Source organism: Megalops cyprinoides, chromosome 11, assembly GCF_013368585.1.
Source record: "Megalops cyprinoides isolate fMegCyp1 chromosome 11, fMegCyp1.pri, whole genome shotgun sequence".
NCBI lineage: Eukaryota > Metazoa > Chordata > Actinopteri > Elopiformes > Megalopidae > Megalops > Megalops cyprinoides.
Window position 1 is genome coordinate 31,547,388 of NC_050593.1, and position 27,157 is coordinate 31,574,544.

The following is a 27,157-nucleotide window of genomic DNA, read 5'->3' on the forward strand; positions in this document are numbered from 1 at the left end:
AAATTGTTATAAATACAAGTAGACCGCACTGTAAAATATGTGTTTTATGTACAAAATGCAAAGCCTTACCATTGAATATTTCAGGCATATGTTTGATAAACTCTTACAGTTAGAATTAGAAAGTTAATTGATTTCTTTCTTCCTTGCCTCCTTATTCCAATGCATAGTTAGGATTTTTCATGAAATTGCACCACTCCAAGGGGCGCAATTACAGGTCACAGATTACAGATTATCACAAAGAGAAATCAGGAAATCCTGATGAGCAATTAGTAGTTATTTTTATTTATTTTGTTTTGAGTTTAATTAATTATTCTGAAAAGAATTTCATTCCACCTTTGTAAGGCTGGAAAAATAAGACACTTTGCTAATTTGCAGTGCAAGGATAGCACAATTCAAATAGCCCTGAGAGCTTTGCAAAGGAGGAAGGGGGCAGTTTTACAATTGATGTTTTGTGAGCTTTTAATTGGCCGTGCTATAGCACAGTAATGCAGAGGGGTTGAGGATGTGTAATAATTAGCTTCTCACGGAAGCCAGGACAGAAATGACAGCTTCTTACTCTCAAAAGAATCAACGCTTCTTCTGTGCTGGAGCACCAAATGGAAGTCATCTGGTTTTTTTTTTTTTTTTTTTTTTTTATTGTGATTTTTTTTTTCCCAAAAGAAGATAAGTGGGGAAAGCAAAATATATCTGTTCTTGATCACGGAGGTTTCAAAAAGAGAGGCATGATGGGAGATACCTTTGAAAGTAAACTTGATATTTTTGCACACAGGGGAGTCAAGAGAAAAACAGCCTTGGATGCTCCAATATTGACATTTTTATTGCTTTGTGCAGATATATTGGTCTCCAGCATCACTGCTTAACGACATATGAAGCACAGCATTTTTTTCCAGAGGGAGAGGGCGGTTTTATGTCTTTATGTAAATATAATACATTTTGATACATCCCTTTATATATAACTATATATAATATATATGTTTTTAAGAAAACAAAACATAGCCTCAGATGATCCCAGAACACATGCCATAACTGGTTCCATTACTGCTAGGATGGAGAAATTAATCTGCCATTTTTGCCATTGTTCCAGATCTTGAGCTCTGCAATCAGCATTACGCTTTTGTTATGAAAGACATCCTTGACAATACGTCTCTGTCAAGCGGACACATCACACAATTCACAGAGACATTTATTACACTTTTTATTGTATCTTTAATGTGTACTTTCAGAGTCAATGGCACTTTATATGAGGAAGAAATCCTTTTGAAGTCAGAATACAGCTCCATGCACGGTATAATTATGCTCTGGCACACAATGATGCCGTATTGTCATGATGATACCAGTTGTTTTTTCTTCCTCTTATATTTCAGCAGTTGGTTATTCTTTTTTCATATTGAAACCAACCACACTGTCATTTAACATTTGCAGTTTTAACTCAGTCTTTTCCCCTCCTGCAGAGAAAAAGTAGAAGGCTTTTTAGCAAGTGCAGAACATTTGCCAGAGTAAATTCTAAATAAAATTAACCTTAATGCTATTCTTTTTATGTAGCAAAGTTTTGAGACATTACACTGCAAGACCCTGGCATCTGAAAACATTGATCTAAACTTTGTTTTAACTAGGTTTTAACTATTTTCAAACAGATATGGTAGACAGGTTGTCTGAGAAAACTTTAGTTGCATGTTACTCTTAGAATTATCACCTCTATTATTTACAATCAAGTGCAGTAACAGAGTTTGGGGGAGGACAGCATGCACAATAACAGGGGCACTGCAACTGCTTTTGCATTCTCGAAGAAATGAAAATATGTGAAGACCCAAGCTATTGTCTAATAGTATGATTATGCATCACACTGCGATTCGCCTACAGTGTAAAAGTGCGTATTGAATTATTAAATGACAAAGACAAGGTTTTCAGTTTCCGGACTGTAACTGTGATTTCCTCTGAAAGCTCAAGGGTGCATTTTACCAAAGTTTCATGGCCAGTGTCCTGTGCTCTATGTCTGTCTGGCTGCGGGGGAAATGGCATTAAAGTCAGATGCAAATGAAATCAACAAATGAATTAAGAGGGCTGGCTGAACAATCGGCATTAATGCTCTTATTAGATTACAGTTAAACAGCATTTGGCAAGGAGCACCCCAGTAATTACACATCTCCTTTGCATTCTCCTGTACAGTAGCATTGGAGTGTTTTCAGTGGCTTCCCCAGTGTCTTTCACTGAGTGCGTTTCAGACGAGTCTTTAGTGCACACTGGTAGCCTCTCTGTCTGTGGCAATCAAGTATTTTATAGACTCCATTTGTTCGATTTTTAACATTAACAGTGTGCTAAAATAGTGGTTTTGTTGTCTGAGTGAGTGCTGATTGCTGCTCTGTGCATATTTTTGTGGTGTTTTCATGGGGAAACAGTTGGTTTTTACATGGCTGTTTTAATGTTGTATTAGTGTTACTATATCTGCAGTGCTAATTTCCCCTTGTTGATTAATGAGGTTTATCCTGTTCTCTTCTGTTCTTCTCCATTCCAGATCATTTGAGAACATTTCATGGATTGTCTGCTCTAGAATTGTTTCGAGTTTAGCTGGCAAGTGCTTGCTGCTTAGTAGACAATAACAGAAGTTATGTTACGTTCATATGTCATAGCTGGTATTTCAGTAATAAAGACTGGAAGCTGGTACCTCTCTCTGGCTTTCTGCTGAATGTTCTCCTTACGCAATGAAGGTGCGAAGAAGCTGTCTGCCTGGAACAGAAGAGCTAGCAAACCTAGAAGAGCTGTCACAGCTCTCGTCAGTGGCTGGCTGTGTTGAGAGAAGGCAGCGACCTCTCAGCACAGAACCAATGCAATCCTCTCGGTCTTTTAAAATCCACACAGTCTATCAGGCAGGCTACTCTCTCTGTGCAATGCTTCTTATGTGATTGCCTCTCGAGTCTTTGTTTGAGTCATGTGTGGGGAAAAAAGGCACTACTACATGTGTGTACTGATCCAGCAATGTGGCGGGGAAAAAGATATTTTCATAGTCCCCCTGACACATTGCGTTCCTTGTGACATGAATTTTTGTCATTTTCATCACCAAACATAAAACAGCCCTTCGAACATAAATGTCTCTAATCACTGTCTCTTCTAGACAGTGGCATGGTGCAGAGGTGATGACTGACTAGTTCCTAGAAAAGATGGAAGTGATGGTTACTCTGTGTGTGTGTGTGTGTGTGTGTGTGTGTGTGTGTCTGTTTGTCTGTCTGAGGCAGGCAGAAAGCTCTAAGCTGCCATGATCTTATGTAGGTTACAGCACAAGTGTAGCACTTTGTATTCCCTGTGTGGCTGTCCCAGGGGTTGACTGCATGGTAGATTTCATTTGGAGGGAAATGAAGGTTTGTGTGAAACACTACCTGATCCACTCAGTCTCCCTGCCTTTCCATTACTCTCCTCTCTTCTCCAATAGATCAGGCAGAGCAAAAGGCCTGGGCATCTGCTCTAATGACTCTGGATGTGGTAGACCAGCTCCCTCAAAAACCATTCCTTTCTGAGAGAGAGACAGGTGTATTTTTATTTTAAAGAGAGACTTTATTGTATACTCATATGTTGAATCAATACAATTTAACACTCGCCAACATCTAGTCCTGCATCATCTCCAGTTCAATTCATACGGTGCTTATGTGTGTGTGTGTGTGTGTGTGTGTGTGTATTTATATACACAGACAGACAGAAATGTTATACAATGTTTATATTTATTATTATTAATATGTTCTAGATGTGCTCCTGGTACTGGCAGTATTCAGTATTTGGGAGTCGATACTGCTGTTCAACACATTAATTCTTTAATTTCTTCCATCAGCCAGACAGCCAGTGTTCCGTACAGCACTGAATGAAATGGAATAGTACTCTGAAAATGCTAATTATAGTAGCTAATTCCAGTGCTAAACCTGCTTGGAGGGACAAAAAGTGTGACAGCAATGTTAACTAGATCTGATAATCATCAGAAAGACTTATTGTGTTCTGAGGTGACTGAGTGTCTCTCTGCTATGTCATTCTTTCTCAGAGGCACTCGGCTGAATTGTAATCCCCAGTGCCTCTCTCTGACCCTGCAGGATGCTGTCTGGAACCAGGTTGGGTTTCCAGGCTGATTCTGTGTTCCTCCATAATGAGAGTCTGGTGAAACAATGAGGGCTTTATCAGCCCTCTCCAAAAAAGGCTAGCAAATGCACCTGTATATACTTTACTGTGTGGTGGGATGGGGTTTAATGGCAATTCATTACATTACATTACATTATTGGTATTTAGCAGGCACTCTTATCCAGAGTGACTTACATAGGTTACAATTTGTACATGTGTACAAATATGTAGCTGGATATTTACTGAGGAAATTCTGGGTTAAGTACCTTACCTACGGGTATGGCAGTGGTACCCCACTGGAGAATCGAACCAGCACCCTTTCGGTTACAAACCTTGCTGCTTACCACTGCACCCCCCCCACCCCCCCAATTCATCAAGAAACCACAGAGAAAACAGATGGTTGAACTTATAATGTCACCATTGTGGTGAGGAATGGTGTCATGTAATATCCAAACTGTATGATGTAATGTAATGTGACCTTTAGACTAATCTGGAATGTGTACAAGGACTCTGTTCTATTGTCCCGTGTCCAAAGTGCCAACATAGCGTGAAGTACTGCCTGGTGGCAAAATTCAAGCTTTTTTTTTTTTCCTCAAAACAAATTGATTCTTGCTGTAAAGAGACACAGGTGTGTAGATGACAGTCATGCTGACTTCGCTGCATGTGTTTTTATGACCTCCCCTCTCTCTGAGTCACGGACAACCGGCAGATTAATGTACGAGGGAGAGACGCAAGCAGTGACAGATGGAGGGGAGCAAATCTATTTAGGCTCGGCAGGCGACATCCGGAGGTCATCAGCTAATTCAATGACAAGTGTTTGCCTGAATCCTGCGCTGGCTGTGTCCTGGGTTGACTAGCTGTGTATTTGCTGTGCACAGAACTGACTGATTCCAGACAATGTCTGTGTGCAGGGCTGAATGATTCCATAGCTAGGCTATGTGCTGTACGGTGAGGGACAAATCTCAAAACTATTCTTCAGGCATTTTCTGTAAGCATCTGCATACTGGAAGATCAGTCTAAATGTTTAGGGAACAAAGAACGATATGTGGGCAATGTTAGATGTATGCTAAACCCATCGACTACAAGTGAAGTTTTTTTTGTCTCACTTTCATATAATGCAACATAATCATGCCTGCTGAGTATAAACTACATTTTAAATCAGTTGTTGCCCACTGAACTCAGTACTCTTGGTGTTAGCATTGGTGACATATGACACTTATGTGGGTTGGTGCAAGCTGAGAAATTAAACACATTCCAGAGTTTTGCTCCAGGATCGTGACTCATAATCTCCCTCACAGAGCTCTTGTTACATAAACAGATTAATACTGTTAAGAGTTGTGGCTCCTTTCCGAGAACAATGAGGCTATAATGTCACACTTTCTCTGAAATAGTATGACAGAACTGGTGACAGTACAGTTAATAATTGGGGGCTGTTATGTTGATCACATGCCTTGGTTATCTCTTGAGATATCAGTGGAGAAATAGCTGTAAGGTATCTTTTTTCAGCCCCAAATGAGTCACAACTATCCCACAATGACCAGATAATCATCTCCATGTTTCTTTTTGTCCTCCATGTAGGAGGTTCTGGTTGGAGAAGGGAGGTTATGGTGCTGTCTGCATTTCTTTGCTGTCTGTTCATGTTTTGAACTGTTTGGGCGTCTGACCACGCCCAATCAAGAATGTTCATAATGAACCAGCAAATCAGAAAACCTGTAGCGTCAGCAGTGGCAGAGCCAGAACTTTAAGTGTGATGTTCACCTAGCTGATTTTTATATTCACATATAAATACGTCTGTGGCGTGGCAGGAAAGAGAAAGAGAGACTGAATCTGTTTAGACTCCAAGCTGCAAATTGTAGCCGGAGTCTCCAAAGCACAAGACGTCACCCTCAATCCCATGGGAAACATGTGTGTCTATAATATTGATCCTGTGAAAGTGGGTCCGGGGATTTTGTTAGTTAGAATTTTTTTTAGCACTTTCTGCAAAACAAGCCGACGGTATTTTGCGCATGCTGGTTTCCATCTCTCCTTTTGATAGTCCATGCATTTGTCTGTGCTCTGTGTATGTGTATACTGTCTCTGCAGACCACAATCAATCCATTAGCTTGGGGGGAGGAAACATCTGTTATGATACAAAGAATTAAAGAGCAGCAAACTAGATATCAATGTGTAAGCCCTTTGCGTGTTTGGGTACACTGACGTGGGGGAATTTAAGTAATTTAATTATGACATTACTTTGCGGTATTTTTGTTTGTTTTGGTGAAACTCAATTTCTGAGACTAGTAGAAGCATCATCTGTCTTATTTTTGTACAATGTTGCATTCCACTGAACATGTGAATATGTGATGATTTTAGAAATCTGTGAAAATTTCCTTGCTTGCTTAAAAATGTTGCTCAAATTTAAGGACAAATAGGCTTAGCAGTTAGGTCAAATGCCCCTAATGGGTTATAGGAGATGAAAAGTACTAGAAGGGGAAAGTGTGTGAAGTCCAACATGACACAATGCTCAAGGATTGATGTGTCATATCATTTTGAGCGAATCCATTTAAAATGTAGCCACCTGGTATAATGCCAACATTACACAACAAAACATTATTTTAAATAATGCACAGCTACACCCTGGTTGCTAGAGGATTCAATGTATGATTTATGGAGATCAACAAGAATCTCAAGAAGGTAATTTATTACTTTATTTATGTATTATTTATGACTAAATGTTAACAGTAAGGTTTCTGTTCATTATATAAAATGTACATTGTTAAAAGAATTGTCTTGATAAATACCTACATGCTGCACCTTGTTTTGATATTTCTCTGCCAGCTTTTCACATCGCAGGGTGATCGCTCATCAAAACTCTTTTGTTGAAAAAGTGTGGTAAGGCCACGATTATGCAAAGTATTTCGAATGGGATGCAACATTGATAACATATTTGTGGCTGCACAGATTAATTTTGTTTGACTATAGTAGCGTTCGTCTCTCTGAGGCATGAATTTAATGGTTTTGATCAAAAAGCATCTACATATTTGAGGATTAGACAGTCCATGTTTCTATGTTTAGGGAGAAGGGTTGACTGAATAATACAAATTACTTTTTTTGTGATGGTTAATATTGTTACACCCGAAAGGCAGCTCATAAATAAAAGGCTTTAGTTGAATTTGTTAAGCTGTCATTAGGACATTCATAGAACTCTGACTGCGCCCTTCAAATCTACAAATTGAAGTAAAATAACAACAACAGAAACAACAACAAACAAACAAGAAAAATAATTATACACATATTTTCAGAGATTTTACTTAAATTGGGATTTTTGCTCGTTATCTATTTAGATTTCGCTTGTGTATTTCAAGAACAGGTCTTATTTTGATAGTTTGAAAAAAGAACTTGTTCATTTGCAAACCTCCAGTTGCAGTCTTCTTTTTTACTTGTTAATTCAAGCAACTCCTTCAGTGTCTGTAATGAAACACATGGTTGAGTGTGATTTCAGAGAAAACTGGAGTTCTCCACTAATACGAAACGTGCTATTTCCAGACAGAGCACCCAAAGCAATTATTGTGTTTAAACATTAGTAATTAATATTGTTTCATGGGTTAGATACCTGAATGGAAGTGGATGATTCAGGAAACTGGAAGATTGAGAAACGGTTATGAAAATCACCAAATTGCTGCATATATCAATATGGTTGTTAAGGATACGCCGCAATATATAATTTACGAGAGACTTGCATCTTGCAGAGTCCCGTTTTATGAGTAATGGAGTTCTGTGCCAATTGGATCTGTTCCTGTAAGAAATTGTTATGACAAGGAATCTATAGAAGTAATTAAAGTACTAACTGAACATATGCGAGAGATTCAATTACATCTGGGATTTATCATATTCAACAAATTTGTTCAGCGGCTGCCAATACCAGTTACATTCCTAGTATATCAAGGCCCCATTGGTGCAGGGTACAACAAAGTGCTCTGTGGGTGCACACACAGAATATGAAGACTTACACTGATTTGTACTAGGTTAGTTTCAAACAACAGAATTGGAGTAGAATGGTGCTATACAAGGACAGGACTGAATTCTGTCGGAATGTATAAGAAAGCACCCCATTTCATTGGCATGACTTGCCCAGAAAACTGGGTCAACCTCTACAGGGTTTATTCCATATTCTGCCCCATCCTTTTCCCAAGGCAGGTGCAGATCCTTAAATGTAAATCCTGCTAAAACTGCCTTAGGGAGTAGTCTGCTAAATGTTACAATGCACTTCCGGATTCAACCCCCACTCACCATTTACATACATGTACACACTTTATCATTAACCCCCTTTTAATTCAGAATCATCAGCATCAGCGCTGCGGCTGATGTATTGTGCTGAAAGGCGTCTGTGCTTTAGCACTCTTGAGGTGTTGTTAAAGTAACTCAGGCAGAGACAAATGGACACGGGTGGATTTGTCTCTCTGGTTTAGAGGCTGGATGCTGACAGCCGGTATAATTACTCATTGCTGGAGGGGGACTGGCCTGGGTGTGTTTGCTGGACCTCTGTCAGCTTAATCAAGCTGGATCACATCTCTATTCATCACCGAGGAGGCACAGCTGGGCTCTGGGTATGGGGGAGTTAACAAGGCCAGCTAAAAGACAGGTGATGGGCCTGAAAACAGACCCAAAATTAAGATTCCCCCAGATCTTGGACAGGGGGGAGGTGAGTGGAGGTGCTCAGCTGAAGGTAGAAAGCCATTCCCTGTTGAGGGAGTGTGGACAGCAGAGCAGTGTTAACGTGATGCCCATCGCTGGCAGTCAGGGGCACTCTATCGTAAGGCTGTGCCTCGATTCCAGACTGCAGGTTCACACGCAGCTATTAACCACACACATGAAAATGGAGTTTCTGTGTTACATACATCACACACAGATTAGACTTGCGCTCTCATACACGCAAATACACGTATGCACACACACAAGGGCGTAGGGCGGCAGTGTAGCATAGTGATAAGGAGCAGGGCTTGTAACTGAAAGGTTGCTGGTTTGAGTCCCTGCTGGGGTACTACTGCTGTACCTTTAGGCAAGGTTCTTATCCTACAAATGCTTCAATAAATATGTAGCTGTACAAATGGATAGAATTTAAAGATTGTAGCCTATGTAATTTGTTGTGAATAAGAGAATATGATAAATGCCAATGCTGTTATGTAATGTAACGTGAAAATAAATATGTGTGTGAGTGCCAAAGGTCTTGCAGTTTATATTATGGTTTTTATAGCTTATTAATTAGTTATGTAGTTATAAAGGGCAGAAAGCCAGATAACAGCGCAGTACCCAATGCTGTATACGTTCTCATTGCATCTGAAACTGAGGATGTGATGTTTCTGTTTCTTTCATCTTGTGAGGGGCAGGGAGGCTAACTCTTTCCTCTAATGAAATTGTCCCAATCCGTGACCTCACCACGTGACCCTGATCTCTTTACCGTAATTTGACCGGTTTTGATGGTTTTGTTTTATTTTGCTGTTTTTTTTTTTCCGCCCATGACTTTCTGTCACCTTTGTGGATCTGCTTTCTTTCTGTCTCTCTAAGCTGCCCTCCCGATAACCTTGTCATACCGTCCCATCAGAGTCAGGGATAACAGTGGCTCCTACATGTTGTGCAGAGTGCCACTGCTGTCCACCAAGCTCAGACAGTCCTTTAGAGAATGTGCGTCACATGATCCTTTCGATCACAGAAACAAAAGCACAGGCGTGATAACTCCCAGATAGCAGGATAACGCTGGAATATTAAAAAATTAAACAATTTGCTCTGTTGAGCTCTGAAGCAGCCTGTCCATTTTTGCACTTGTGATAGTATCAGTAAACAAATGCCCACAGATTTAAGGCTGAGATCCGCATCAACGTTATAGTCCCAGATACCATTGTATGATCTATGATTTATTATTTAAAGAACATGACAGAACTGTGACAGTTTGTGCAACTAATTTGAATGCACCCCGCGAGTTTACGAATAATTACTGAATTTAATTTACCTTAAGGTAATTAAGTAAATTAATGGAGTTTCTTCTTCATGGTATGTATGATTTCTCTGGAGGATGAGATTTTAAATGCAGTTTGATGGTTGTAATCGTAAGCTTCCATTTTCATTTTTTTATTATTATTGTTTTTCCTCAACGCGTGTTAATGTTTTAGATGTTTATAAACTGTGAATGGCATTAAAAATAACTAAACATAATAATTTATACAATTATCTTTTATAGTTTAGTTTCTCATGACTTTTAAACATGATGAACAGATCATTACGAGCACGTTTGCTGGTGTGTTAGGTCCACTGAGTCTACATCCTCTTCTGGAAGATTTTTTATTGTTGTAAAGTTTGCTCTTTCCTACGAAACCCTCCAGAGGCCGTTTTAATTATAATTGCCCATAGAAAAAAGTGATTTTATTAATTAACTTCATAAAACATAAATGGTATAAATACAATTCCACATTGTTTTATTTATTGTTTGTTCTCATGTTCAGCCATTTTAATCATGTGTATGTGTGTGATAGGGTAAAACAGTAAAGCCCACATTTTCAGAAAACAGAAATGAATCAGCCCAGATCTTAATTGCATCCAGGCCACAGTATTTCAGTTGCTTTAGAAAAACAAAACCAAAACTGAAAGAACTTTGAGGCCATTAATATTAAAAGTCATTTTATTTTTCTCTTTGCTGCAACTCTATAATCTGAGTAATAGCCACTGTCATCATTACATTACATTAAACTCATTCAGCAGACACTCTCATCCAGAGCAACTGCTAAATTAGCAACATTACTGTGATCCCTTGTTTGTTCAGCATATTTTGTTCATAAAGATCCTATCTGACAGGTTGAAAGTTGGAGCAAAAGAAAATCATGAAAATCATGATAAAAAGGAGAAGGAGGCATCCTTTCATATTGTGACAACATAAGTTCTCACTTTCTGCATCTTATCCTGACTCAATCCATTTTTGGTTAAAAGCACATGAATAATGCAGAAACTGTATCAGATGTGCTAACATCCATAGTGTTAACATCTGATACAGCAATGTCCATAATCCATGCAAGCATGGCTTACGAGGACAGGGACAGCAGTGTGGAATAGTGGTAAAGGGCTCTTAAGCAAATGGTTGTCAGTTCAATTCCCCACAGGGGCGCTGCTGTTGAACCCTTGGGCAAGGTACCAAACCCAGAATTGCCTCAGTAAATATCGAACTGCATAAATTGACTTAAGTAAGTTGCTCTGCTAAGTGACAGTAATGTAATGTAATCAGACTGTTAATGTTCCTTATGTTGTAGCAGCTCAGTCCTGCTCTGTGCTTGTTGCAGGCCAATGGGGCCGGTGCATGGGTGAGACCTGCGGCCCCGGGGGGGTGCAGAGCAGGACGGTGTGGTGTGTCCACGCGGAGGGATGGACCACGCACCACTCCAACTGTCGCCACGGTGACAAGCCGGAGAGCCAGCGGCGCTGCTTCAAGGTGTGCGAGTGGCACCAGGAGCTCTTCGAGTGGGAGGCGTCCGAGTGGGGCGCGTGCACCCTGGTCCCCGCGGCGCCCGGCGAGGTCAGGGCGAGGACGGTGGAGTGCGTGACCGCGCAGCATGGGATACAGCGGCGCGCGGTGCAGTGCGTGCGCCGGTCCAACCGCACCGCCGTCACCGAGCACATCTGCGAGTTCTTCTCCCCGCGGCCCGCCGCTGAGCAGGCCTGCCTCGTCCCCTGCCCCCACGACTGCGTGGTCTCCGCCTTCTCCGCCTGGTCCGGCTGCAGCAGGACCTGCGGCCCGGGCCTTCAGCACCGCACCCGGGCCGTCCTGGCAGCGCCTGTCTACGGTGGCGCCGACTGCCCCAACCTCACCCAGACCAGAACCTGCGGCAATCCCCAGCCCTGCCCCGAGGGCCGGGAGGAGCACAGGTACAGCCTGAAGGTGGGGCCGTGGAGCGAGTGCCGGCTGCCGCACCAGAAGGAGGCGCTGCTGGGTGGGAGAACCATGCTGGACTTCAGCGCCGACGCCGCGCGGAAAAACCCGGTCAAGCATCACGTCCAGAGCACCACCGCCCACCACCACCACCATCATCATCATCACCACCACAACGCCAAGACGTGGGACATCGAGATCGGATACCAGACCCGGCAAGTCCGCTGTACGAGGAACGACGGGAAAAACGCCATGCTGAGGTAAGCCGTTCCCAGAAGAGGCTCCTCAGTTTCCAGCATATTGATTTCAAACTGTAATCAAGCCATTTATTCAGGAAATGGCTCTACATTAACATGTTTCAGACATGCTGTTGATGGGCGTTAATACAGACCCTTTTAGACCAATCTATTACCTGTCCAAGTGTGTGTGTTCATTTGGCTGCATTATATTTATGACATATTGATGAAGTGTCACAAGCTTAAGTCAGTGGTGTTAATTATAGGTTTATATTATAGGTTTCCGTATTTTAAATTGCATGATACCAGTGTAGTTACACTTTAAGTAAGAAATACAGTACAGTGTAATTGTTGTGTAATGCATGTAATTATACTCTTGTTATATAGTTGTATGTAACAAAGTATGTATGTTGTTGAACATTATAAATTGCAATTACAGTTTAGTTAATATGTAATGACATGCAGTTACACTCTTGTTACCAATTTAATTACAGCATAACTGCACTGGTATGTGCCCTGAATGTGTGAATTCGAAATAAAGATTTGGCACCTTGGCTAAAAACATAGTTTCAATGGTTTCAGAAAAACAGACTTCCACATTTTTGAACCAAAGAGGTCTTTTTTGGGCCTCCCATGGCTTTGTGTGCGTATGTAATCCACCTCACAAAAACACACTGCTGATTGATCTTACAAAGCTCAGCGTTACTCTTAGATAAAGCAATCTTGAATAACAAAGAATATGAAATATTATTTATAACTCGAATATGAAATATTATTTATAACTCTCTCTATGTGCCGTTAGTTTGTTTAAAGGTGTTTTAGATAAGTAGCCATGGTGTTTGCTTTTATTGCATCTTTGTTCACTTCGTCTGTTCTCCCAAACCATTTGCCATTTCTTCGCAGTTGTTTGATATTGGATTAATGTTTCACAATAACTACAAACCAGAAATAGAAATCCGAAATGGATTTCTTACTTAAACGCTTTCAAAGTAAATGAAACATTAAAAAAAAACCCAGAGAGATGGAAGCCGCTGAATCCGAACATGTGCAGGCTCTCTCCAGCTGTGATTGACAGCGGGACATTTTTGGCTGTAATATGCAGTGAAAGCAGATCACAGAGTTTCCGTGGTTATGATTCCCATTTTAAAAACTGCAAGTGGCAACTTAATGTTATGAAGCCATTGTGAATATGGATTTCTCACCTGAGTTAAATTTTACTCAGCTTTTTTCTCTTATTACAGCCTAATTACCAAGTAAAATTAGACAGGGCAGAGCATCACATTCTAACATACATAACTAATTTAATTATTTAAATGACACATTATTTAAATTAACATCAATATAATTATGCATTAATTTGTAAATTACATTTATTGATATATTTGATCATTTAATGCAGTTGCACCAAAGACACATTTGGCGTATCATTAAAAATGGATTTTATTAAAAGAGATGAGAACATATACCTTCTGATACTATTACGGTAGATTATCTTTAGCTCTCTAATGCTAGCCATTATTCCAGATGTATCGCTATGCCCTGACCATACTCACATTACACTGTTGTCATTTAGCATACGCTCTCATCCGGAGCAACTTACATAGATTACAGTTTTATCCACTTATACAGCTTGTGGGTTAAGTACCTTGCCCAAGGGTACAACACCAGCACGCCAGTGGGGAATCAAACCAGCAACCATTCAGTTAGGAGGCCTTTTCTGTACCATTGTGCCAGACTGCTGCCTGATACTTAGACACTTGCGATACTAAAATCTTATTCTGGATTCCTAGCTTTACCAGAACACCAATATTCAGTCCTCGACAGTACACAGTGAACAGTACACAGTGAATGATTTGGTACTAATTCAAAATATCTGGCAGTCAAAGCACAACCAGAAAGCAACCAAACGCTCCAATCCTTGCGCCAATGAAAGCGCTGTGTCTTACCCTCACAGTGATTACCCAGAGTTATCCAAATTTTGAGCAGCATTCCATCAGCTGTGCATGCTTTTTTATGCAGTAAAGACCCTCCTCTTAACACAGTTCACATGTGAAAGCCTGGACACTCAGGGTCAACGTGGAAACCCATCTGAATCAGAGGCAGAGAGCTGATTGCCATCTATCCATGGAGCTGGATTTAAAATCATGTCGTGTGGCAAAGGCAGATTGTTAGGGTAGGTTGTGTCACTCCACCTATTAGCTCCTCCAGTCAATCCAAGAAGAAAAAGAAGAAACAGCAGCTGCTTGAGGATCATAATTCTGCTGCAGTGGCACTGACCCCTCAATGTCTCAGTTCATTTCAACAGTAGTGATGAGTAGTGTGTCCTGAACCTCAAGGGAGTAGCCAACAGATGAGATAATGTAGGCGTTTAGGTGTAGGTGTTTGATGCCATTTAGCTACCCATTTGCTATGGAAGAGGAACATTGCTGACATATACAGTACCAGTCAAAAGTTTGGCCACACCTGATTGAATGCATGGTTTTATGCCTAACTAAATGGCACACTGACATAAGTGTGCCCCCCCCCTCCTAGCTGTTGATCTTAACTTTGACAGCCCTAATTTCATTGCAGTTTTGTTATTGAAAGGAATGAGGAAAAATAATTTAATTGTCCAGTTTTTGTTGTTAAACCAGTATGTTTGTATGCACAGTACAGTATGTTTGCATGCACAGATTGATATTTCATCTTCCTTTTATTTTCACCTCTCCCCTTTAAAAATGGCCAAGTCCTTTTTGATCATTAATAAGACTGAATTGTGTGTCCAGCTACAGTAGAGTCTAAATCTAAAAAGGGAAATATTTAATTTTGTATTGTATCCCCATTTTTTTCCTCAGCCTTTGTATCCATGACAACGCCCCTGTGACATTTCAGTCCTGTGTAATGCCCAGAGATTGTGAGACATCTCATTGGTCCCTGTGGAGCCCATGCTCAAAGACCTGCCAGGCTGCAGATCTGTCACCTGGTTACCGGACGAGGACCCGCGGCCTGAAGCAGGTCCCTATTGGTGGAGGCAAAGAATGCCCCCCCCTCGAGGAAAAAGAAGCGTGCAACATTGTCGGAGACTTACTTCCAAAGTGCCCAAGGTACGCTTCCGCTGTACTGTATGTGAATTGCACAGAGTGAATGACTTCTCCCCTTTTACAGCTCTTTGCATGATTGTATAAAACTCAAGAACGGGTGAAAGGGCGGTTATATGTGAGCACTATGGTGACGTTTGCTCTGAGTGACATTTTTTTCCGCAAGTTTTCCCATTTTTTTTGGTTTGCACATGATATTTTGAGTCAGCTGAAGTGACTGCCAAGGTCATGATGATGGATAAAAGTCATATAACACTTGCATAAAGTTGACTGCTAACAGAGAACCACTGTCTTTAAATTTAATGCCCTTAAGTGTTAGTTAATTTAGCTACAGTGTGTGTAGCTACAGTGTGTGTAATTTTAAAAGCATTCATTTTATAAGATGGCATTGGTGAAAAATGAAACTCTAAACGGATGCCTCATCTGCTGGAGTTACATTATGTCATGCATTCTGTCTTAGTCCTAGAAAAATAATAAATAATAAGCGGAAGCAAGTTAAGAACTTTGCAATACTCAGCCATCTAGTAATCCCTCATAAGCCTCACACATTTTACTCCAAAAAGGAGCCGTCTGTAGCAGACCGGGCCCAGTTTACCGAGTGATGATGGGAAAAATGAAAGGAGAAACGGAGGCTCCGTCCTGTGTTATTCCAGGTACGTGTGGAGGAGCACGGACTGGGGCGAGTGCCAGGTGACCCCACTTCTCAGCCAGCAGAATCGCCGTCACAACAACCTGAGCGCGCTATGCGGAGGGGGCATCCAGACCAGGGAGATGTACTGCGTTCAGGTGCTGGACGACAGCGCTCAGCATCACTCCAAACAGGGTAAGGGGGTGTGCTGTGATCGGCTGACACGCTGTGATTGACAGGGTGTGTTGTGAGCAAGATGAATTAATGGGCTTAATAGTGGGTGGAACCCAGCCCTTTAAAAGCAATGCATTGTGGGATGTGCTGGAGGAACAATGTAGGAGGTTATTTTAAGCATGCAGAGATAGTGTCAGTATGACTGAAGTACTGCATGCTAATCTGCAAAGCTAATTATAACAACTAAATAACTTTTGTTTTACAACTGATGGCATTAGGTAGTCAATCGAACTGCTGTGGCGTTTTGTCCTTAATTTTTAATGAAGTATTGGGAATCAAAAACAATTACTCTAAATAAAAAGCACATTTCCAGTTTGATTGAATGCCACCTGCGGTGCGCAAAGAAATCTCATAATTTCCATGATCTGATGCTGCGATGTCATTATTTATTATTATTATTGTCATTTAGCAAGGACTCTTACCTAGAGCAGTTTTCATGGGTTACAAATTTGTGCATTTATATAGCTAGATATTTTACTGAGGCAGTTGTGGGTTAAGTATCTTTCCCAAGGGCCCAGCCACAGTGCTCCAGCATGTATGTGTGCATGTGTATGTATGTAGTGTGCGTGATACTGCTCATCGCAGGCTTTAGACGTCTTCACTTTGATATCTGGCATTTCAATAACCATGCAATGGAATGGAAGGGTTTAACTATATTAACATTTAAAAAAATGAGAGGATGAAATAAAAACACTTCATCTTTCATACTGCCAGGAAGGCAATTTATTCCTCCTCGATTTTCCCTTTGTGAGAGGTGAAACAATGAGGCAATTAATCTGTTGATCCAATGTACAAAAGACAAGGCACTGGAGCTGAAGAGATATTATCAGGAGCATAATATGTTTACATTCACCAGCCAGCCAGACTCCAGCGGAAATGCACTGTAGCTATAATTTGGTGCAACTTTTTTTTTGAATTACATTACATTCATTTAGCAGATGCTCTTATCCAGAGTGACTTCCAGCACAAAAAAACAGAAATTGTATCCATTCAAGTTGTAATGAGCAATAGTGTCAGACCAGGACTGGGTATATAACATTTTAGCAGACACTGTTATCCAGAGCAAATAATGCAGTTTAACAGTTTAATGCAGTTTAACAGTTTTGTGCGGGCAGTAACCCTTGGGTTGGAAGCCCTGCTCCATATCACTACTCATGACTGAAATGACTCTTTCACCTCAAGTTATCATTCCTGTCATCTCTTTCATCCTCACAAAGCTCTCAGCCAATCTCAGGCTTCCAGTCAGCTGTTATCTCATTCTTTGCTATGACATAGTCCTGCTAAATCTGTAGGTGTTGCCATGAGTTTTGCTGTTCATTTACACCAACACTTTTGATTGATTAGCACGTCTCGGACCTCTCTCCCTTCTCTGACTGTAAGAGATGGTTTCTTTGTCAGTCTCTCTGTCTTCCCTATACTGCAGGTAGAAGAGTCAGACAATTATTGGACTGTTCCTAGCTTCAGTTACTTACTTTTCTTCTGAACTAGCTTGCAACTCATTTACCAGTCAGCTGGCTAGAAATGGTCATTTTAGTGTGAGAAAATAGCTTTTAGCCAGAACATTATGGTTGTTTGTGATTGTGAAACTTGTTTACCAGTTAGCTTCAAAGCTAGATCTGTCACTATGTAGTTGCATGTTAGCTCCAGGTAGCTGTACAGTTAAACCTGACATGAAAAACTTTTATGCTGCAATATCTGACATTAATTTAGATATTAATTAAGATATTAGTTTTTGTAAACCATAACAGGTAAATATTCCTGTAAACAAAGTTTTTGTTTTTGTATGACAAACTTAAGATTTTTAAATTGAATATTTATTTTACAGAATGAGAAGATACAGATTAAATGATTATTTTCTGTTGTGTATATATTTTAGAAAACTATTTGCTGTTGTGCTTTATATTTGGCACCCTCTCACCCCCTGTTACTTTAAAATGCTGAATAAGAAGACTGTTGAAAACACATCAACAGTTTGGACTATTATCTGAAGGGGCTCTTGTCCACCAGTGGTGTGTTAGGATGCAACCCACTTGAATCCGGTAATTCAGACATGATCTTGCAGATTGCTGCTTGTAGAATCGATAGCTCCTGAATTGCTCATAAACTGTGAGAAACACCACATTTTCTTTGTTGTGAGACATTTCTCACACTGCAAAGTTCAATCTTTGCAACAAATTATGAGGTAACCTAAAATGAGCATTCTTCATGTATAGCATGTCAAAATTTTGGTTGTAGGTACCTATGGTATATTTCTTTCAAGACATGGGGGTTTAGTTAGCATCTGTTTACATTTCAATTTAAATGATAATATGATGGTGCTCTATGATCCCAGAAGTTAATGTAAGTAGCAATTTGGAAAATGTTTCTCTTTTTGTGGATATAAAGCAAGCTAGTTTCTTCTCAGTTTTGTCCAATATTTTTTATGACAGTTTACTTATTTGGGGGGCACAGTATTCATTCATAAAATGCAAAGAAGGTAGGCATTTATTTTGGTTTGTTTGCTTGCAATATACCCTCATAGATTACTTCAGCAGTTCAAGAAGAATACTTTCTCCTCTCCAGAGGAGAATGACAGTGCTCCACTTAGTAATGAATCCCACAACCTTCTGAATAGAAGTCTTGTTGCTTCACCACTTACAACATGAGATCTTGAACTGATCACTTGTTCTGAGTCAGTCAGAGGCATTGTGTGCTTACCCAGCATCCTCTGTTCTCTACCCAGTGTCGAGGCCTGTGAGCAGCAGGCTGTGTGCGGGTGACACTCCCTCTGCCGTGCAGCCGTGTTCCATCCCCTGCCCAGAACAGTGCCTGCTGTCTCATTGGTCCGCCTGGGGGCCTTGTCTCCACGACAACTGCATGGAACCACAAGGGAAGAAAGGTAAGGGTTTTAAAAGCACAAAAATAGGAAATGCACGAAGAGCTTGCCTACATTATCTCAGAATCTTTTTTTTACTTTCTCCTTTGATCCTCTGGCCCTCTTCCTTTTCTTTTTTCCATTCTTGAAATACAAGGATGTTTATGGATGATGAATGAACAGTATGTGATCAGAAAATTTAATGAACAGAACTGAGGAGAAAAAAAAAGGCAATGTGTAGTGTTAGGGTATCTTGCCTTTCTCCGTGGAACTCAATGCAGGACGATGAAGAACACACTGACGACTTCTCTTAAGAGAGTTGATGTTTATTTCAATGCGCAAGGGAGAGACAAACTCAGGACATTCAGGCTGTCTGTGCTGAGAGAATCTCCAAAGAATCAGGTTGTGTGGTGTGTTGATATACAGTCCATCGTCATACATATCAAATGATTGAGTTAAGTGGCAGGCTGGAGACAAATGGTCTTGTGCCATGGGAACCTTGGCAGAGCCATTCAGCAAGGATGTGTGACATCCCTGCTGCAGACACCACAGAAGCACCACACAGAGACACACAAACCACAGACACAGTAATAGTAGAAAGGAGACATAACACACCACATACAACACCTATACAGGGTACTGAATAAAACTGGGAACCTATCATTAGTCACAAACGCTTGTTTCCCTGAACAAGGAGTGTTCCCTGAACAAGGAGTGTTACACTGCGGGTCAGAGCACAGGCATTGTAGTTTACCTGCTGCATGTATGGCTTGGTGACCTCATGGCCACGGGGGCATCTGTGACCGTCGGGCACAGAGTTACCAGTCGGCACACACACGTGTGTCAGGTGTGTGGCTGTGAGAGAGAAAGAGAGAGAGAGCTGAAGTGTAAGGTGACCTGCCTTGAGGGGCTTGTGCCCTGATGTGAGCAGAGTGTGACTTGTGTTCCCCAGGGATGGAGGCTGCTGTGTGGGGTCATCGGGGCCAGCCTGTGGGCTGGGGGGTGCTGGAGGGGGGAGAGAGATGAGTAGGGGAGGGGGGGAGGCGGGTCTGGTGAGCTGGCCTCACATTATTGAGTTGAGGGGGAGTGCCCAAATAAAAGAGCAGGTGTACTGACTCATTGAGATCATAAGGTTATTGAGAGGAGGTGTGAATGGACCAGGCTGACGCGTAGAGAAAATGGAAATAATAACCACATACAGTAATTGATGCATTACCAGGGTTACCAAAAGTAATAAGATGGAAAAATATGCATCTGTAAACTATGCACTCAAGTGAGTTGTTGCAAAAAATTTTCCTGTCAAAGATCATTTAAGTCCAAACATAATCTTTTTTTTTAGCAGTAAATCACTTTTGAAGTGTGTGGATATATCTTTTTTATAACAGAGCAACTTAAAAAAACATTAATTTAAAGGAAATATTTTTATTGGTTCATACTAATACATTGACAGCACATAGTAGCTCCATCAAATTATTGTCTCATGAAGCCCCACGCTCTTCTTTTTGTGCCTCATCAGTTTCCATGTAATTTGTGAAAGTTGCTCTGCGGAAGTCTTTTCATGCCGGCCTGAATGGATACAGCGTGTTTTTATTCTTCGAGGGAGTTATGTCTCAGAGGTGCGCTTTGGTTTATGCCGTGGGACCGCCACCACCGCCGCTGCATAGTGGAAGTTTTGGTTTTGCTGCTAAAGCCCTGAGAAGCAGATTATCATCCTTCACCAGGCGAAGGCACTCTACGCCTGTGATGATCCAAGCCGTCCACAGTCACACACAGAGTGAGCTTTCATCAGAATGTGCACTCTGTAGGATGTGGGTTGGCATCATGAATAAAAGTTGTTTGATTTACCCTGCATTTCACCGCATAGTTCAGAGACACTTTTTTTTTTTTATCTTGTTTCTCCTAGCCGTTCTCGTGTAGTTGGGTTTCTCAAAGTCAGACATGGGGGGGAAACTGTACGGGCCATACAAGGATGATTGGTAATTGTGATTTCCAAATCCCTCTCTTCCATTAATGCAAGAGGAAGCAATGGAGTGAGACAGATAAGGAGCACGCCGTGTGGAGTGAACTAGGACTCTAGTCCCTGCCTGTTTTTTTTTTTTTCTTTAGTTCTTACTAGAATAAATGTGATATGACCAGAGATCCTTTCCATTATTAATGTCCTGGGGGATGTGTCTCTACAGAACAGTTTTGCACAGTGTGGAGGTGGGCAGGGGATGGTAGTGTGGCAGCCCGGGTATCGATCCTCGGCTCTCAGATTCCTGTCTGAGGGATGTCTCTGAGCACGCTCCCAGGGTGCCGTTTCTCTGCAGGTCTCTCCGGTTTCACCGTGATTGATAGCAGTAATTTGTCCACTGGGAAACCCTGGGAAGCCGGTGTCATATTTGGGAAATGAGCTCTCCTGCGCTCTTGCCTAATGCGCCAGGGCCCTAAAGTCAAACACAGCTTTAACAACAGGAGTGAGTGAGTGAATGAATGAATGAATAAACAAAAAACGTTAACTTTCTTATACACGTTAGACATCTGACAGTCTAAGCACACTTGCGCCTAACAGAATGAAAGGGTGTGAAATGTAGCAAGTGCTGTCAACGTTAACTGGAAGGAAACGGCTGCTGGTACATGGCAAAAATAGCTAATGTAAACACTGACAAGGTCAACATGCGTGCTGAATATATTACTAATTGACACCATCGTCTAACTGCGAATCCTCTTGAAATGAACACTTTCCAATTGAGTTGAAAGGAATGCCCCTAACTCTGTGTTGATAGCTGGCTCTGATGAATGAAGGAATACATAAAAGAACAAATGCATGAATGAAAGATTGGGATGGAGGTGATTAATAGATTAATATCCTCCTCCTATATATTAATAGAATAATATTATATATATCCACACATACACATATATATACCACATATAAATGTTATATTATATTTATTAAGGAAAGCAGAATGGAAATAATAAGCTGTTGGGTGTATACATAATGCTTGCAATTCTAAACCAGCCTGGAGGAGGATGTTGATCCATTAGAGGGGCTGCATCTCTCCTGCTTTCTCTCTGTCTCTCTCATGCCACTGCAATGCAGGGAGCATAGGAGTGTTACTGTAAGCCTGTGGGAATTATTTCAAAAGCTTTAATCGCCACAATCAGCATCTCTCTGTTGTGATCAAGAGCCAAGAGAGGAAGAATGATCTGAAACCATATGTGGCGCCAGGACAAAGCCCGAGATGAGACAGTTGCAACTGTGTAATGAATACAAGAATTAGTAATGCTGAAAAATAGAAACCTTTGGCTTAATTTGTACTGTTAAATGGATAATCCTGGTTTTATTCATTTTCATTTGGAGAGCCTAATTTTTATAATGCAAGGTTTTGAGGGACAAAAATATGTGTTGTATACCAGTATGATTTGTACTCAGTCTGGAATTACAATACAACAATTGAACAATTGAATTTAATATTCAGAATCAATGTATTAAAAGGGCCAGGCATTGAAAATATGGAACATTATCATAAACCTGACATAAACCATAAAGATGAAGATTTGTATAACTCCTACAGTGCTGTCTTTTCAAACATAAACAGATTGTGTCTGATCTTTCCTTTTGTGAGTGTCTGTAGCGACAGCGAGAGGGGGTCCGATGGGATCAGGGAGGGGGGAGCAGCAGGGCATGAGGGTGGGAGATGAAATAGCCCGTTCATCACCTCACCCTTTTAACTCCACCCACACTGCTGTCACGTCTAAGCCACGCCTGTCTCTGAGGTGTCCTCACTTCGGACCTGTCTCCCTCTCCCCCCACCCCACTCCCCCGCCCCCCCCCCCCCACCAGGTTTCAGACAGAGGACACGTTGGGTGCTCGGGGAGGCGGCCGGCGAGAGCTGTCCACACCTCACGGAGTCCATGCCCTGCGAGGATCCGGCCTGCTTCGCGTGGCAGGTGGCGTCCGAGGAGCCCTGCGTGCCCAGCGGGGGAACCTGCGGCCCCGGAACCCAAACCCTGGGCCTGATCTGCGCCAGCGCTCAAGGTAGCCTCCTCTCTTTACATTACATTACATTACTGGCATTTAGCAGACGCAACTTGCATAGGTTACAGTTTTTTACAATATTATCCATTTATAAATCTGGATATTTACTAACATTGCATATTTGGATTTTGGATAGTGATATGGATATTTACGGATATTTACTGCATTGGTGGGTAAAGTACCTTTCCCAAGGGTACCGCAGCAGCGCCCCAGTCGGGAATCGAACCGGCAAACTTTCATTACTATGTTACCCTGCCTCCCTCATACTCTGGGTGGTGTGTGTCGTAGAGTAACAGAGTGACATGGAGTCAAATGACAGTCCTGCCCCAGCAGTTAGGCTGCATTTTAATGTCCCTGAGGGAAGGTAATGGATTGGATGTGCATGTCGTGGCTCACATTTATTATTCATGGTGCCGATGTGTAGTGGCTAAAGTGTAGCATGATGATAGCTGATTAAATGTCACAGTAAGGGTTTCTATGGTAAATATTAATTACTCATCTGCACGACTTACTCACCTAATTACAACTGTGTTTTGCTAGTCTTCTTATTTTATGGAGATGTTTGTAAAGGAGACAGCTGAAGATCTGAATTAATTACTTTTTAAATATGCTCGATGAAGTATAACAGGTCTCTATGAACAAGTGCCTGAGACTTTTTCAAAGAAGAGCTCCAAAGAAGATACGTGCAGTTACCTATGTGCTCATGTTTGTATGTTTTTTATGGGTTTCCTTTTTTACTTGTATTTCTCTTTACATAAGTATTTCTCTTTAGATTTTCTCAGCCAACACTCTCTGCCACTACATGTGCTGCTGTATATATATGGAGAAGCCATAAAACATGACTGGTTCAGTATCATGCCTCTCATGGAAGCTGTGCAGACGATTGTATTATGTAGCTAGTTACTTCAGCAAGCTGTTCATTTATAGAAGTTAAAGATGAAATTAACTATTCTACATTTTTAATGTGTGAATACCTGCTACATGACCTTTCTGTCTGTGAACTGAAATCTCAACAAGATTACCCTTTTAAAGATTTATGCTCCACTCTTTAAAGGGCTAATTCAGACTTGAAATACACTAGTGTAAACCCCGCTAAAGCGCTTTCACAGAGAGCCGTGCACCTCTGTGATTACTAAGTACATTCACACATGGGCTACTTAAGCTACTACAGTATGTGGGAGATGTGCTTTTGGGGCAGAGGTTGCCCAGAATGAGGGAGTTTTTATGGAAATGAGGGAAATGAAAAAACAATGGTCTTGGTGGGGTACGTCATTACATAACTCAAAAGAGCTCTAGTCACCAAAGGTGGTGGCAACATTTTGTGTAGCTAGCTAGTAAATTGTCCAGTAGTTCGGCAACACTCTCCTATTGATGTGTCTGTTGTCTCGTTTTGCCATGCTGTGCCATGCCCCGCAAGCATTTTACCTTTTTCCCCTGTTTTTATATGTTTATGATGCCATCCTCTGGCATAGCTGGGAAGCAAATTTCTTACATGAAGACAGCCAACTTAGTTACTCCACTTTCAGATAAAATAACTAGCTAGCAAGCAAATACAAATTATATTTATTGTGTTATAGTACTGTGCATTTGTATGCTGTAATGTGTAAAAGGGGTAATTGATATGCCAATTTAGTTGCAGTAACATTTGCTATAGTTGATAGCTAGCTAGCAGGGTTACATTGAGTATAAGTCCATTTACATCAGTGCTGTCGATCAGAACAGAACCATTATAGAAATTATGGACATGGAATGGAAATTTCTGTAAATGGAAAAAGTGCACAGCGCCACGACAGCTAGCGATCTGAACTGATTAATTAACTACAACCTCCTATCATCATTATCAGTGTCCATGTGTTTCAACCAGTTCCCCTTATAAAATTCTTCCACAATTAATTTTAAATTGACAAATTCTTAAAAGGAACAACTTGTTCAAAGATTGTATTTCTTATGGCTGGTTTGCTTATGCTCTTTTATTGATCTGACATTACCCTGCAGCATTTTTCCTTTTTAAAATAAAAATATTTGATAATTACATTTTTAACCTTTTAAACATTTTTAACTAACAAGTTTATTAAGTTTATTAAGTATTGAAAGGATTTATCTTGAGCTCATCTCCCAAAAGTACTTCATTTTCTTGGAAGTGCTACATTTGCTCAGCTTTCATGATTAAAGTGACAGTCTTATAACTGCATTCTGCAATGACGACTAATAACTCTCTATCGGCCACGTCAGGATAGAGAGATGCGGTTTTCCTGAGCAGTTTGCGTTCATTCACAGAGTGCAACTTCATACCACCCATTTTAAGAGATACACAAGTGCATAATTCAATTCAATTCAATTCAATTCAATTCAATTTTATTTGTATAGTGCTTTTTACAACATAAGTTGTCACAAAGCAGCTTTACATTGTTCCCAGGCCAGAGACACCCTGAGAGCAAGCCTAAGGCAACAGTGGCAAGGAAAAACTCCCTAATTTACAGGAAGAAACCTTGAGCAGAACCCAGCTCAGAGGGGGAGCCCATCTGCTTCTGGCCGGCACTGGGCATAAGTTAAGTCTGAGTCTCAAAAACTGAAAAATACGTAAGTGAGCCATGCAAAACACATTCAGTGTCCTTAAGTCTGAATTCTAAGTGAGGACACTGCTGACCCTGGCAATTATCCCTCCCTCTTCAAAATCTATTTACATTCCTCTCTACTTCTGTTTATTTTAATGTAATGAATTTACAGGGGATATTGTAATTAGGCTGACACACTTCATAATCGATACAGCCAGGGTTCAGCATTGTGCGTTTCTACTTTGATCAGTTTGGAGTAAAAGTCCTCGTACCGTGCTTTTTTAAAGAATTATTTGTCTCATCGCCTCTACTGCCTGTAGGATAATTTAGTAATACATAGAGAGTTATCAGCCACAAAACCAAGATGTAATTAAAGCTAATGTCAAAAGTGGGACCTCTGGGGATGAAAGATAGAAGACACAACAATCAAAGGGTGGAGATTAGCTAGAAAATCAATTTTCACACGTGAGAAATGAAACAGATTTACTATTTTTTTTCTGTTTTTATTGTTAATATTGTTATTTCTTAGCTCTGCTTGTTGCTGATTATGCCCTTCATCTCCCAGATAGTACTTCGGAATCTGAGTGTCCAGATTCTTTTTCAAGGTTAACATACACGTAAAACACAATGAGCAATTGTGTTAATCTGTCCCCCTGTTTATCTGTCCTCTGTAATGTCCAGGTACACTGCAGGTTATTTTCTTGTCAATGGCTGCTCTATAAATGCCATTTACTTGATTTCAAATAAAACACAAGAATAACAAAATTAATCTTGTTTTCAGACAGCATTTCTGCTGATCTATGCTGGTTCAAAATCTTTTTAAGAATCACTTGAATATTTTACAGAAATCTCATTTCCAGTTGGGTTGTGGATTTTAATTGAATATTCATCACGAAATACTTATCATATCTAATCTCTCATATGTTTTTTTTCCATGTAATGTTGGTTGTCTCTTTTAAAAATTTGAAATCTTATTGAAATAACAGGTAGTTAAGTTAAAATCTCTAATCGGATAGGATGGAGTGTCAATCGGGTGTCCTAATCATCCTATGACCATGACCCTAAATTTCAGATGAAAGTTATTCTTCAGCAACTCCTTCTTTAATTCCCTAAGCGTGTAACTACAGATACCACAGGGTTTGGTTGAGGTGTTCTATACAAGATGGAGTGTCGGAGTGTTGGAGGACGGTAATGTGACAGAGCGTTATTTGCATTTTTAGCTCAGGTTTTACTGTCCAACTCTGTGCAAAATTCTTTTATCTCCTTGGCATCGGTTGTCACCTGTCAATTATTAAGTGAGGTGCCCACTCAGCACTCGGTTGTTTTAAATTGTGAGTGCTGTTGTGGGTGGACGTTGCTGCGCATGTAGACAGAAACTCATTGCAGGCAGGTAAAACTTTCAGAGCGCAGTGACAGACCTTGCAGATGTTACAGTAATCTGCACATACCGCTATTATACCATTTTATATTCAAATGAGCAGCGTTTCAGCTGTCATATAAAAGAGACAAACACTTGAATTTGTCTTTTTTCCTCTGAAAGGGCAACTCATGTATGATAATAGTTGA

General features: G+C 40.8%; 1 protein-coding gene across 1 annotated transcript in view; it reads left to right on the top strand.

The window, feature by feature from the left end:
* The window catches only part of thsd7ba (thrombospondin, type I, domain containing 7Ba), a 112,078-nt gene that overhangs the window by 19,348 nt on the left and 65,573 nt on the right, over window positions 1-27,157 (top strand). The window contains exons 2-6 of the mRNA XM_036540554.1: window positions 11,400-12,246; window positions 15,057-15,305; window positions 15,953-16,122; window positions 18,884-19,039; window positions 22,842-23,036. Coding sequence (XP_036396447.1) covers window positions 11,400-12,246; window positions 15,057-15,305; window positions 15,953-16,122; window positions 18,884-19,039; window positions 22,842-23,036 — 1,617 coding nt within the window. The remainder of the gene's footprint in view (window positions 1-11,399; window positions 12,247-15,056; window positions 15,306-15,952; window positions 16,123-18,883; window positions 19,040-22,841; window positions 23,037-27,157) is intronic.